Raw genomic sequence first — 12477 nt, forward strand, 5'->3', positions numbered from 1 at the left:
CGAATACGATTCATTGACAAGACACCTGACGACACCCTCTCGGCGCAGGAACTTGGACAGCTTCCCGAGACCCCGTCTCCAAACCGCCAAGCGTCCTGTTACTGGCTCCATCACGGCCCATCGGGTGCCCTCGACCACTGTCCCGCATCATATTCTGGTCCCGGGTTCGCCCACTTGCAGTTTGAATACGAAGGCCTACGCACTCAGAGGCGACGTCTGTTCTGACGTGCAGCATAATGCCCCCCGGTACATCCCAGCAGCCAATCATGATTCAGTCTCAGTCCGCGACAGCCCCAGGTATGTACTCTTGTGGCTAACACCCCCCAGCATCCCGCCCGCCAGCTCACTCACATGCGAATAGCGCAAAACTCGGGACGGCTCAAATACGCCGACCCCCGCGATCTTCCCAGCTTTCCTTCTACCGGTCTCCGTCCCGATGGTGCTGCTGCAAGTGCTGCCGCTTCTCTCGGGTGGTCCAACCAGAAACCCATCGAGCTTTGGAAACCCGACAAGACGTCTTCGGCCTCCGCGGCGGCCGCTCTAGCAAAGAACTACAAGATGGCGCCTTCGTGGGAACCAACTTCTAACTCTGCAGGACAGCAGGCAGCACTTTTAGCAGTTGGCTCCGCAAATGCAGCAAACAAGACGTCGATCCAACGCAAGTCTCACGAGGGTTGGGGAAGCTCTGCTGCCAACCAGGCATTCAACACAAATCGATCCAACTCGATCCGACAAGTTGACCAAACGACCTCTAGCTCTTCACTTCAGGGTCAAAAGTCTCTCGCCGCAGCCAAAGGGGCCATGGCAACCACCAGACGCCGCGCTCAGTCCACACCTACGGCTCCTCCTGGTCATGACCCTCTAAGCCTGGGTGCGAGCACACGACCAGATGCGTTAAGTGGTGCAACTCTGGCGCATAAAGCCAGTCTCAGATCCAAGCCATCGACAGAAAACGCAGGCGCTGTTCCTATCACAACCATGACCCGTAACATGTTCACCTCTCATCCTCCTGTCAAGCCAGAGGTGGATGAACGGAAAACCAACGAGCAACTTCACGCAACTGCTGTCGCAATGGCACGAAAGATGTATACGCAGCAACAGAAGATTATTGACCAGGCCAAGGACAATCAAGGCCAGGATTCCGACGTGGCACAGCCCAAGCCATATATCAATCTTCAGGACGCCGCTTACAAGCAAGCCCAAGAGCGACTAGCGAAACTCGAAGAGGAACACCAGAAGAACCGAGACCTCCAGGGATACTATGGGAATTCAACCTCGTCTCGGCGCAGATTTACGTTGACTTCGAAACTGCGACGTCGGTCATCAAGCGACGGTGACCTCGACGATCGGCAACAGTCGGAAAAGATTCGACAGCAAATGTCACTCTTTTCGAACAAACTTTCCGAGGTTGACGAGAAGAAGCGCGCCGACGATCGCAACATACTACTTGCCGCGGCACAGCGCAACGTCAAGGCTCGACTTCAAGGCATGGATGAGAAGGTCTACCACGAGACCGGCATGGTCAACCCAACATTGTTGAACGAGTGGGAGCTCAAGGCTCACCAAGTAGCAACTGCCAGTCACGATGTTAGAAACGCGAACAAGGGCAAGGTTGACATTGGAGGTGGGAAGTTTATGGACCCCCACGAGGTGAACACGATTGCAGCCAAGAGAGTGAAGCCTGTGTTGGACGACATCAACGAGAAGGCAGAGGCTGAGCGGGAGCGACTCGCGGCGCTCAGGCTTGAGGAGGAAGCAAAGAAGGCCGAGCAAGAGAAGCAAAAGGCCCGAGAGCGAGAGATCAAGGAGATTACCAAGAAACTGAAAGGTGAGATGTCTGTCAACGAAATGGTACACAGGAACTAACACATGTTTCAGAACAAGAAAAGCAAGAGTACAAGGCGAAAAAGGCGGAGGAAAAAGCAGCCAGAGCAGAGGAGAAGCGCCACGCCAAGGAGGAGAAGCGAAGGTCCAGGGGCGATTCTGTGGTGACAGGTGAAGAGGGCATTGAGGACCATGCAAGTGCTCGAAGTGAAGAGGCTGGAGATGCACCTGTGACGGAACCAACTGAGCGACCTACAACAACGATGCTTGATACGGATACAAGCAATACGGACAACCAGCACAAAATGAGTGATTCGGGAATGTCGCCCACCTCCAAGGTCAAGGGGTGGATCAGGAACCGCTTCTCTCGAGGCAAGTCTCTGGGAGAAAAGGACAGGGAGACCCACAGCCACAAGAGACACAGCTTCATCGGAGGTGCCGCTCTTCGGGGATCAGACCTGAATCATAGTACGACAAGTCTCGATAACCGGCCGTCGAGCATGCGAGACGTTGCTTTCGCCGGTCGAAGCGCCGAAGCTGAGATGAGCGACCCGGAACGGAGGGATTCTCGAGGCGTCAGCCCTGTCAGCACCCTCGAGGATCTTACAACGGATAGGACCCGAGGTCTGGCGATTACTCCGCCTCCCGCGATCGAGGATCCGGCAGTGCGGGATACGCCTAGTCCATCCCGGGATTCTCGGTTCAAGGAGATGATGGATCAATAAGCTGCTTACTGTGCAGTGACATGTTGGATGGTTCCTGGTGCATGGCATTGGTTGTTTAACATGGAGGAGTGTCATTGGGTGGTGATTACTTGAGTTTGGTTTCGGAGTTAAGTGGAAGTTTCCTATTCGACGGTGTCTTTGGATGACGCGCAATCCCTGAGCGTGGCGTATCATGTTTGTATGAAATGATGAGGACCCTTGAGTACATGACAGGTGGACATGTTTTTCACGTTGGAAACGACAGTCATGATGGAAAAGGCGCAATGTGCACAGATTGTATGTATGTACAGTACAAGATGATGAATGTCTAAGCTAGTGTAACAGAGTCGTCGCGGCATCCAATGTCTTTCCCAATGTCTAACAGTGTCTAGAATGCAACCTTTAACCAAATAGAATGTGTGCTGTCTCTATTTTGAGCCAGTCCATGGTTCCCAAAACGCCATGCAACTAAAAAGGGGGAATCATTCCGGCATATCCCATGCAAGTGAGATGTCTTGTGTGTGTGTGTGTGTGTGTGTGTGTGTGTGTGTAATTATGTCTTGTTGGAGATTTGATGTATGTATGGTGTTGATGAATATCGAGTCTTAAAAGTCTCGGGGAGGAGGGCCATTCTGGGCCATCTCAACGTCGCGGGGGTAGATATTGCTACTCGACCCGTTACCGCTGTCAACGTCGTTGGGTGTGGCAGAAGCAGAGGGGACGAGGTAGGACTTGGGGTACCTAGCGTCGGGGCTCTTTGTGCGGACGGCAGGGTAGAGGTCGATGACGAAGGAGACGGCGTAAAAGGTGAAGATGAAGGAGATGATCCATTCGAGGACGGCGGCGGGATCTCGCTTCTTCTGGCGGCTTAGGACGCCAAAGGCGACAATGAGGGCGAACTCGACGATGATGAAGATGAGCTTAACCCAGAAGGAGAGGCGAAGCATGCGGTGTTCGCGGTATTCTAGTCTTGTTAGAGAGTGACAGTGACAAAAGTGAGGGTATACATACTCTTGCCGAGACGTTGGTATTCAGAGCATATGAACACAGCAGAGATGAGGTATCCTCCAATAAAGAGTCCGAGGAACAAGTTATGCAGAACCTTGTACTTGCCCGTCTTGAAGATGGACAAGCAAATAAGCCCAACAGTACCAACAATGGCAAAAACCATGGACAAGATGCTCAGAATCTTTTCGCCGAGGGAGACGTTGGGTACGAGACGGCCATTGTGTCGCAGCCAGCGCTCGGAGAAGAAGGCCAGGTCGAGAAAGACGGACGTTAGAACGCAGCCGACGATGAAGAGCGGTTGAAGACGGTCGGCGCCGACGTTGGAGATGTAGGCAATGTTGGCGTCCTCGTTCATGGTCGGGTAACGGCGGCCGTGCTGGTTTACGAGCCATTCGAGGAGGAGGCCTAGGAGCATGCCGCACCAGACGAGGCCCGAGATGATGGGGAACCACTAGATGCTGTTAGTCAAGTGTTGAATGAGGGGGTTTGTGGTGTTGATGACGTACCCAGTATGAGAATACTCCTTTTACTGCCATTTTGGCGGTGGTTGTGATGGTTGTTTTGGTGTTGATGTACAAGTGAAGGTCTCGCGTGTGCCCAATCAAGCAAGTGACAGTACCCAAGGAGTTGTTAAGGGTTAAATAAACCGTCACGCGACAAACGGCGCAGATGTAGAAAGATTGAAAATGAAAGATATCAAGGAATAAAGAAAGAAAAAAAGATTGGGGAGGATGATGTCAAGTATATGCTCCTCTATGGGTCACACAATACGGAAGGTATGGAGTCGTTAAGATGCTGCGGCTTCTCGGCCGGGAACTAATTAGTATTTTAGCTTTCTAATGCATCCGACGATCTCGGACACATCGGACAACCCGGGGTCCCGCAACGCGTAAAGTCCGGGACAGCGAATGATTCCAGCTTCCAAGACTCAGCCCTGTCGATTGGTTTTACCCGATGGAGCAAGTAATCAAGAGCACGCGAGAGGCAGTGAAGGAAGAAAAGATGAACTGCAGATGTAAACCTGTGGCGCGGACGTGGCGTGGTTTGACAGGGGACTAGCGCAACGGTTCAAAACTGGTGACGCGGCAAGACAAACGGGGCCTTGAAGAGAGTGGCGTAGCAGATGAAGAAAGAAGTAACAAGACAAAGAGAGAATTAGACTCAATGAAATGCAGTTTAGCTTGCTTTGAAGAAAAAAGTGCAAGTATTACAAAGACGGGAAAAAAGGCCAAGAAAAGGCACACGACACTGACACGACAAACGAAATTACTCGGTAAATGCAAACATTCTTTCATATGACATCATACCATTTTTCTTTTTCCTTCACTTGGATTACATCATCAAGATTCCCCCCTTCCCTTTTTCAATTAAAACTCTCCGCCCATGACTTGAGCTTGTGGGGCTGTGCCTAAGATCCCTGATTCAGGGCAGAATGTCATCTTTGACATCACACAAGTTCCGCTTACAATTGATCTCTTACACTCAATATCCAATCAGTAGAGGTTTGTACGTCACAGGCACCATGAGGAAGAGACGACAATTATGGACACCATAGCATCAATGGCTTCCAGAGACAACAATTCATTTCTCAAGACTTTTCACAATCCATCTACCATCGTCGACTAACCAAACGTCCTATCCCCATACTCGTACCCCTCGTGATGACGATACGGCGTCTCAGGATGCTGGTAATTATCGTGAAGACGCCCATTGTGCTCACTCTTGGGAATCCGCGACGCATCATCATCACCATCATCAGCATCCAGCTCGTCGTCAAAGAAGTAGTCGATATTCTCGTCCTCATGTCCCCTTTTGTCGTGGTGGAGCCTGTGCTGGCGGATGATCTCCAGTTCCTGTCTTGGAGTCAGCGGCTTCGGCTTCTTCACTGGCCTCATCCTGGCTCCCATCATTAGGAGGAGTAAGTTGCGCTTCTGGTGAGGGTTAGCATGGTGCTTACCATGATGGTGGACCTTGTAGCCATGGTTATGGCCGTGACCCTCGCCATGGCCCTGATTATGGCCTTCCTGATGCCCCTGGCTATGACCATGCTTGTTTCCGTGGCCCTCCTTGTGGCCGTGATGATGACCATGATGACCGCCCTCATGTCCGTGGTGGTGAGCTCCCTTTTGACCATGATGATGGCCGTGGTGGTGAACATGATGATAGCCATCCTTTCCCTTTCGAACCTGAGAAAGAGTCTCGGTGTAACCACCATCATGGCCATGTTTCTTGTAACCACGGTAGATGTCTTTTCCGTGTTCATGACCATGACCGTGACCGTAGCCGTGACGTCCATGTCCATGTCCATAGCCCTGGCCACCGTGCTTCCGACCACCCTTACCATAATGCTCAACCTTCCTAGCCCTCTCCTCAGCCTCGGATGGGTGGTTCTTGAAATCCTCACCCGTGATCAAAGGAGTAAAGATGAACCTGTTAAAGGCCTCCTGAACACTATCTCCAGTAGTACCGTCTTCGGCACCCTGCTTGCGCATGATGACCTTGAGAGACTCCTTGGATTCAATGCGACGTCCAAGATCCAGTACGAAAGCCTATCAAATGTTTCAGTACAAACGCTCCTCAACATTCATCATGTATAGACTCACTCTGTCGGCAGCACGCAAGCTGTTGATGGCGGTAAGGATGGGACGGTCGACCTCACCCTCGAGGTACCTACCCGACTCATGGGTGACCTTCAGGAGGCGAATAACCGACTGGGCATACTATTATGGATGTTAGATTGGCATACTCTATCTCGACATGTTACTCACGTGAATGTAGCACTTGGTCACGACAGCCTCCTCAGAGCGGGTGAAGCACTTGTCGAGAGTGGTGTGGTCGACATACTTATCAAAGAGATCAAGACCATACTCGAGCTTATAGATAGCCTCACGGATATGCTATACATCCTTGTCAGTTTCAAAGCATCATGGTCGTTCAAGTCAACTCACATTCCAGCAGGTCGAGTTCTGACGGCAGAGACTGGTCTGCACAAGATGAGCCGCATGATCAGCCTTCTCAGCGAGGATGTAAAGATCCCGACACAAGCTCTTCTCCGTCAAGATGTAGCAAGGCCTGATGGGGTGCGAGTGGTGAGTGTGATGGTGGTGATAATGGGGATGAAGATGGCCGTGGCGATGATGCTTGGTGGGATGCCTATGCCTGGACAAGCCGTGCCTGTGGTTGGAAGTCTCGTGGTGATGCCCATGGTGGGTCGAGCTGTGCCTGTTATCGTGGGATTCCCTGTGCTCGCTGTCATGCACTTGGTTATGCCCATGGCGGTGATCTTGGCTATGACCATGGCGATGCTCTTGGTGATGACCATGACGATGACCCTCGTTGTGTCCGTGACGGTGAGCCTCATTATGCCCATGCCCATGACGATGGCCTTCATGGTGTCCATGGCCATGTGCCTCATTATGTCCATGGTGATGGCCATGTCCGTGCTGACCCTCATGATGGTGCTCGTGGCGACCATGGTCATGACTGACATCGCGAGCTTCCAGTGAGCCGGGGATGAATCCCATAATAGGGAGCGGGAACGCCAGGAGCGCCGAAACGGCGAGAGCCACCTTCATGATGAAGTCGGTCTCGAAACAAACAAGAATGGATTGCAAGCGAGGGTGAAGGAGTTTGAGGACAGGTATTCCATTGCTTGAAGAACAGGGTAGTTAAATACATGGCTGTGTGTCGGTGTCTTTTTCGCAGTTCCAACATGATGAAATAACTCTGCATGTTGGCGGAGGCGAAGGCTTCCACAAGTCGACGCCCTCCTGTGGTTTCTGGCCGAGTTCCTACTTTCTAGGCTGAAGTTTCAATAAGAACACTTGTTCATTTCAATCGAATCTTAAATCATAGATTCACTAGAATCGGATGGTGTTGTCGTTCAAGTCGTAATCTGCATCAACCACGAAACCTTGAGTCCAATTTCCCTCACAAGGCGCGCTTTCATGTCTTTGCCCGTGTAGCCATGGCTAACAAAGGCCGCACAAGCACCGAGATTGGGATGTTGTCATGACGAGAATATCCAAAAGCCTAGACTCGTGTTCATAGAGGATGGATCTGATTGAAGCACTTGCTCAGCCCCTGGCTTCGGGCTTCCCGATGCAGTTGAAGTTGTATGTTCTTTATAGTAATTGGCGCGATTCCACAGCATCATCAGTAACTTATCATGATGAATGACACCAGCCTCTTCAAGCCGATGAGAGAACCATGTTGCGAGACGATGTGAAAAAGTTCCAAGTCGAACCTGAGGGGAGATCCATTCCATGTTAATAAAGGTACGTACCTCCTGTGACGTTTGGTCGGCGAATTAAGCGCCGATGTTCCGACGAAGGAGAAACGCCTCCGATAACGATAAGCTTAGGTAGGCTTCATTCAGCTTCATCCAACTCCAACACCTACCAACCACTTACTCCCAAAAAGTACGATTCTCTCTCGATCGACCACATAGAGCTCGCCCTCTGGCCCCTGGCCGCAAACCTCCAACATGGCAGTCTCCCCAGTCGTCACCCACACGATAGAGATGCCTCAATCGCAGCAGGCTCTCCAGCGCGCCATCTCTTCACCTCTCAAGAACGTCACCTCGCAAACCTCTTCCTCCAATGGCACTCCTAAACCACCCGTCACGTCGGTGCCTGCACCAGCCACCATGCCTACTACTTTGGATCTCGCCGAGCAGATGAACGACGAAGAGAAGCGGAAATACGTCAAAGGTGACACCCTGCATACATACATTTCCAAAGCATTTTTGCTAACTCTCTATAGGCAAGAAGCTAGGTGAAGGTACCTACGCCATCGTCTTCCTCGGTCACCTCCGCTCCAAGCCATCCACCCTCGTCGCCATCAAGAAAATCAAGGTGCAGAAGGAGTACGACGAGGGCATGGCGCCCGACGCCGTCCGCGAACTCAAGCACCTCCAGGAGCTCTCCCACCCAAACATCATCTCCCTCCTCTCCGTCTTCTCCTCCAAAGACCAAAACCTCAACCTCGTCCTCGAGTACCTCCCCCGCGGCGACCTCGAGATGCTCATCCGCGACACGGAAAACGTCCGCTACGGTACAGCAGACATCAAGACCTGGATGGGCATGCTCACACGCGCCGTGTGGTTCTGCCACGAGAACTTTGTTCTACACCGTGATATCAAGCCCAACAACTTGCTCATCGCCGCTGACGGCGAGGTCAAGCTTGCTGATTTTGGTCTCGCGCGAAGCTTTGCCGATCCTCACCAGCTCATGTCGTCGCGCGTCATCACCCGCTGGTATCGTCCCCCTGAGCTGCTCTTTGACGCAAAGCACTACAGCGGCGCTGTTGACGTCTGGTCCGTCGGCACCGTCTTTGCAGAGCTCGTCATGCGTGCGCCCTATCTCCCCGGCAACACGGACCTAGACCAGGTCCGTCTCGTCTGCGAGGCCATCGGCACACCTACCGAGGACAACTGGCCTGGTGTCACAAAGCTCTCTGGGTACGCTGTTCCCGGACAGCACCCCGTTCGCGGCAAGGACTGGTATGAGATGCGCTTCGGCAGTGTGGGCTCTGACGGTGTCGACCTTCTCATGAAAACGCTCATCCTCGACCCCAAGAAGCGCATCACAGCCCGTTCCATGCTCGACCACCCATGGTGGCACTCAGAGCCCAAGCCTACGCGAAAGCAGGACCTCCCGAAGAAGGGCGGCTCCGGGGCCGACGACAAGATGGGTGCCGACCTCAAGCGCAGGCCGGGTGTCATTGACGACGACCGAGGATCCAAGGTTGCTCGTAAGCTCGACTTTGGAGGCATGTAAAAAGGGGTAAACTCATATACCAGGCGCATTAGGAGGGAAACGAAATATTTCACGAGCATACGGTACTCGTTTTACTTTGGCATCATTTGGCGTTTGAATCTGGGCAGACACAAAGACAAGACTTTGCTGAAAAGGGGCGGAAACAAAGGGCATGGGAGGCTCTTCATTTTAGATTAGATGGATTGGATTCTTCCCCATTCATCATGATACGTAATTCTAGTTATTTTTATATCCCAACCAAAACACTCGCTCCCAACATATCTCGTGACGTTTCATTTGCCCTTCAAACCCAAGATTCTCCCTCCCATTCATGAGCATTCATCATCCATCACATAAGTAAGCACTCCAATCCATACATGGCCCTCTCAACACTCTTCCTCACTTGATACCAGTCTGCCCTCCTCTGAGCATACTCGTACACCTCCTCAGCGCGAAACACGCCGCCAAAGCGGTCTCCGTCGGCAATGACGGTAGCCATCTCTCGAGCGTGGCGCGGATCGATGAGAAAGATTTGGCTGAGCTCACGCAGGGCGCCAAAGTAGGCCAAGAGATCGGCATTGCGCAGGGTGCGTATGTACTCGAAATACAAATTCATGTCGGCGATAAGTGTGATAGCACCCGCTGTGCTGACGCGCTGGCGCTTGAGGTGCTTGCAGATGGCTGTAAAGAGGCGCAGTCCGACCTCGCCATTGAACACGTCTAGCATTGACTTGTCCGTCGTGCCCACGAGCATGGTTGTGTGAGATGAGACGAGGTCAACGATGCGCTTCGCCGTCGATGTTGGGCCAATGTCCGGCTCGGCCGCCGGGGCTGCTGGCTTCTCAACGGGGGTACTAGACCCGAAGCCAGATCCAAACGCAGAGGAACCAAAGGGAGAGGAGGAGGATGGAGCCGAGGGATCAACTGGGTTGTAATCCGTAGGTAGCTGCGTCGTGGCCTGAAGATACTCAACCTCATCCATCAAGACATCAATACCCTTATTCAGACCAGCTGCAACACTCTCATCAAGCATCTGCTCAAACTTCTTCTTAGCCAGACCCGCTGGATCCAAAAAGTCATTACGGTCAGCAATCTTTGGCGCGGCGAGCTGCTGCTCGTAAAAGACGTCAATCATCTGCGAGATGAGGTCGCCCACGTTGACGAGCTCGATGAATGTCACGAGCGGCGCCACGCCCGCCTTGTTGTGATCACTGACTTCTCGAGGGTTATAGTGTGAGAGGTGATCGACAGCCATGTCGAAGCCAGTCTTGACGTGCTTCTGTCCGAGGATACGCAAAAGTACCACAAAGATACTTGCACACTGCTCTCGTGCCTCGCCGCCAGCTTGTCCGCCCAGACGGATAAAAACAGCAGCACGTCCCAGACTAGTTTTAGCAGCATGCACCAGGTTCAGTGCAATTTCAATGCTAAAGAGCGACTTGATGCCCTCCAGCTTGGATGCCATAATTGCAGCCTTTGCCGCAAGTTCATCTGTGGGTGCCTGTGCGGGCAGTGGACTCTTGTGTCCATCCATGCCTATACTAGGCGTCTCTGGCCGTGAAGGTTGAGGAGTAAGACTTCCAGAGCCATTGGCCTCTTTTGACGCGGATGAAGCTGCAGCCGCTGACGGCTTGCTCGTTGCAAAGGGAGATCCAATGGGAAAGCTGGGTAATACCGTAACAGGCATCATGACGACCTTTTTGAAGGAGCTGAGAAAGTCCTTCTTGTCCGCCGACCGGTTGATGTTGGACATGTAGAATGACTCTATCGTCGAGTCCTGCTCTGACAACTTCTTCTCCCAGCTCGCCACCTCGGTCTCGGCGTGGTTTGTGAAAAAGTCCAGCTCGGCCTGGAGGTAGAGGTCAAGATGTGGTTCAAAGACTCGTAATGAGAGCTCCTTTGCCGCTTCTTTAATATCCCGCATGGATCCCTTTGGTGGTGTAAGAGACTGGAAGAAGAGCATCGTCTGCTCAAAGATTCCGGAAACCGCCTTGAGATATGCCTCGATGCTTCGCTCATGGGCTTCATCAAATAAAGGTGTCGAGTACTCCATGATGATATCCTCCCTCACTTTCTCCACAAACGTCCAGAATACATGTGCTGGCTCAGGAAAGATGCGTTCCATGACCGAAGCTTGCTCGTTGAGCTTGGCAAGGAGCATCTCGAAAAACAGCCTCGAAGGCTCAAGGGTGATGTCATCCTCAGGCGCCTGGTTAAGGCAATCCATCGAATTCACCACCAATATTTCCCGATCATTAAAGATGGGATGTTTCTGGATGAAGAGGTCAACACCCCCTGTCGCGCCGTCAAGCGTGTGAAGGACATGTGCATATCGTCGCATACGTCCATCAACATCCCAGAACTCGTATCCTTGCTCAAACTCTCGCAGCACGGCGCTCTCAAAGATTCCAATCATGGAGGATACCTTTTCCGTCCGTTCATGAGACCCAGGCGCCCAGTCGCTCTTGGAGAAGCGCTGCAGGTTGGAGAGCATCTGCGCTTGTCGCTCAGGATCGCGAAACGCCTGAAACACAATGGGGTCTGCGTGACTCTTTGCTCGTGCCAGGTCGTAGTAAAAGGGCGCCAGAGCACCATAGATCTTGCCGTACTCGTGTCTCGCGCCGCCTCGAATACTCCGTACTTTCTTGAAGACGTCGAGATATGCTGCTGGATCCTCAGCGGGGTTCTTGGTGGCTGCTCCCACAGACATGGTCTCGAAGCCATCTCGGATATCAGACATGGTGCGGTTCTTGGCTTCCTCTAGGGACGCATCGAATAGTGTAGTTCCCTGGGGTTGAGCAGGAGGCGCATTGGCCTGGCTGGCAGCCTTGGCAGCCTCTCGCCTCCGTCGTACAGCCTCCTCAAATCGCTTCCGAGCCTCTATCTCGTCCCAACATCCCATGCTCTTTAGTCGCGAGACCCATCGCGTGTCGTCGTAGACCATTTCTCGTAGGCGGTGGGAGGCGCGGGCACAGCGCATCTGGTCGGCGACAGGAAGGTAGTCGAGGATGGTTGCCAGGATCTCTGATGGGTATTAGTGCATGCTCGTAGGCATTATGCATCTCACTGTCTTACCCGCTGGGAGACTGGCTTTCGAGTCAAGCATCTCGGTCGCCTTGAGGGTGTTAAGGATGCTGCCGCGATTGGCAGCACCCGTCTTTGATCTATACATGGTGGGAGGA

General features: G+C 52.6%; 4 protein-coding genes across 4 annotated transcripts; 2 read left to right on the top strand and 2 right to left on the bottom strand.

Moving 5' to 3' along the window:
* Positions 1 to 236: 236 nt before the first annotated feature.
* On the top strand, positions 237 to 3450 carry NECHADRAFT_101540 (uncharacterized protein; the record flags this gene model as incomplete). Its single annotated transcript, XM_003049920.1, has 3 exons — positions 237 to 297; positions 362 to 1828; positions 1879 to 3450. The coding sequence occupies 3 exons, from the start codon at positions 237 to 239 to the stop codon at positions 2547 to 2549; spliced, it is 2199 nt and encodes a 732-aa protein (XP_003049966.1). The 3' UTR covers positions 2550 to 3450.
* Positions 3451 to 5158: 1708 nt separating this feature from the next.
* Positions 5159 to 7017, bottom strand: NECHADRAFT_84598 (uncharacterized protein; the record flags this gene model as incomplete). Its single annotated transcript, XM_003050294.1, has 5 exons — positions 5159 to 6085; positions 6140 to 6256; positions 6305 to 6433; positions 6485 to 6608; positions 6797 to 7017. 5 exons carry the CDS (start codon positions 7015 to 7017, stop codon positions 5159 to 5161), a joined length of 1518 nt encoding a protein of 505 aa, XP_003050340.1.
* A 999-nt stretch (positions 7018 to 8016) lies between these two features.
* Positions 8017 to 9551, top strand: NECHADRAFT_71668 (uncharacterized protein). The gene is made up of 2 exons (XM_003049921.1): positions 8017 to 8248; positions 8301 to 9551. Exons 1-2 carry the CDS (start codon positions 8023 to 8025, stop codon positions 9314 to 9316), a joined length of 1242 nt encoding a protein of 413 aa, XP_003049967.1. The 5' UTR covers positions 8017 to 8022; the 3' UTR covers positions 9317 to 9551.
* Positions 9552 to 9644: 93 nt separating this feature from the next.
* On the bottom strand, positions 9645 to 12467 carry NECHADRAFT_84600 (uncharacterized protein; the record flags this gene model as incomplete). The annotated part of the gene is made up of 2 exons (XM_003050295.1): positions 9645 to 12319; positions 12371 to 12467. 2 exons carry the CDS (start codon positions 12465 to 12467, stop codon positions 9645 to 9647), a joined length of 2772 nt encoding a protein of 923 aa, XP_003050341.1.
* Positions 12468 to 12477: the final 10 nt, after the last annotated feature.

The sequence above is a fragment of the Fusarium vanettenii genome (genome assembly GCF_000151355.1).
Source record: "Fusarium vanettenii 77-13-4 chromosome 9 genomic scaffold NECHAsca_6_chr9_2_0, whole genome shotgun sequence".
In the NCBI taxonomy this organism is placed as follows: domain Eukaryota; kingdom Fungi; phylum Ascomycota; class Sordariomycetes; order Hypocreales; family Nectriaceae; genus Fusarium; species Fusarium vanettenii.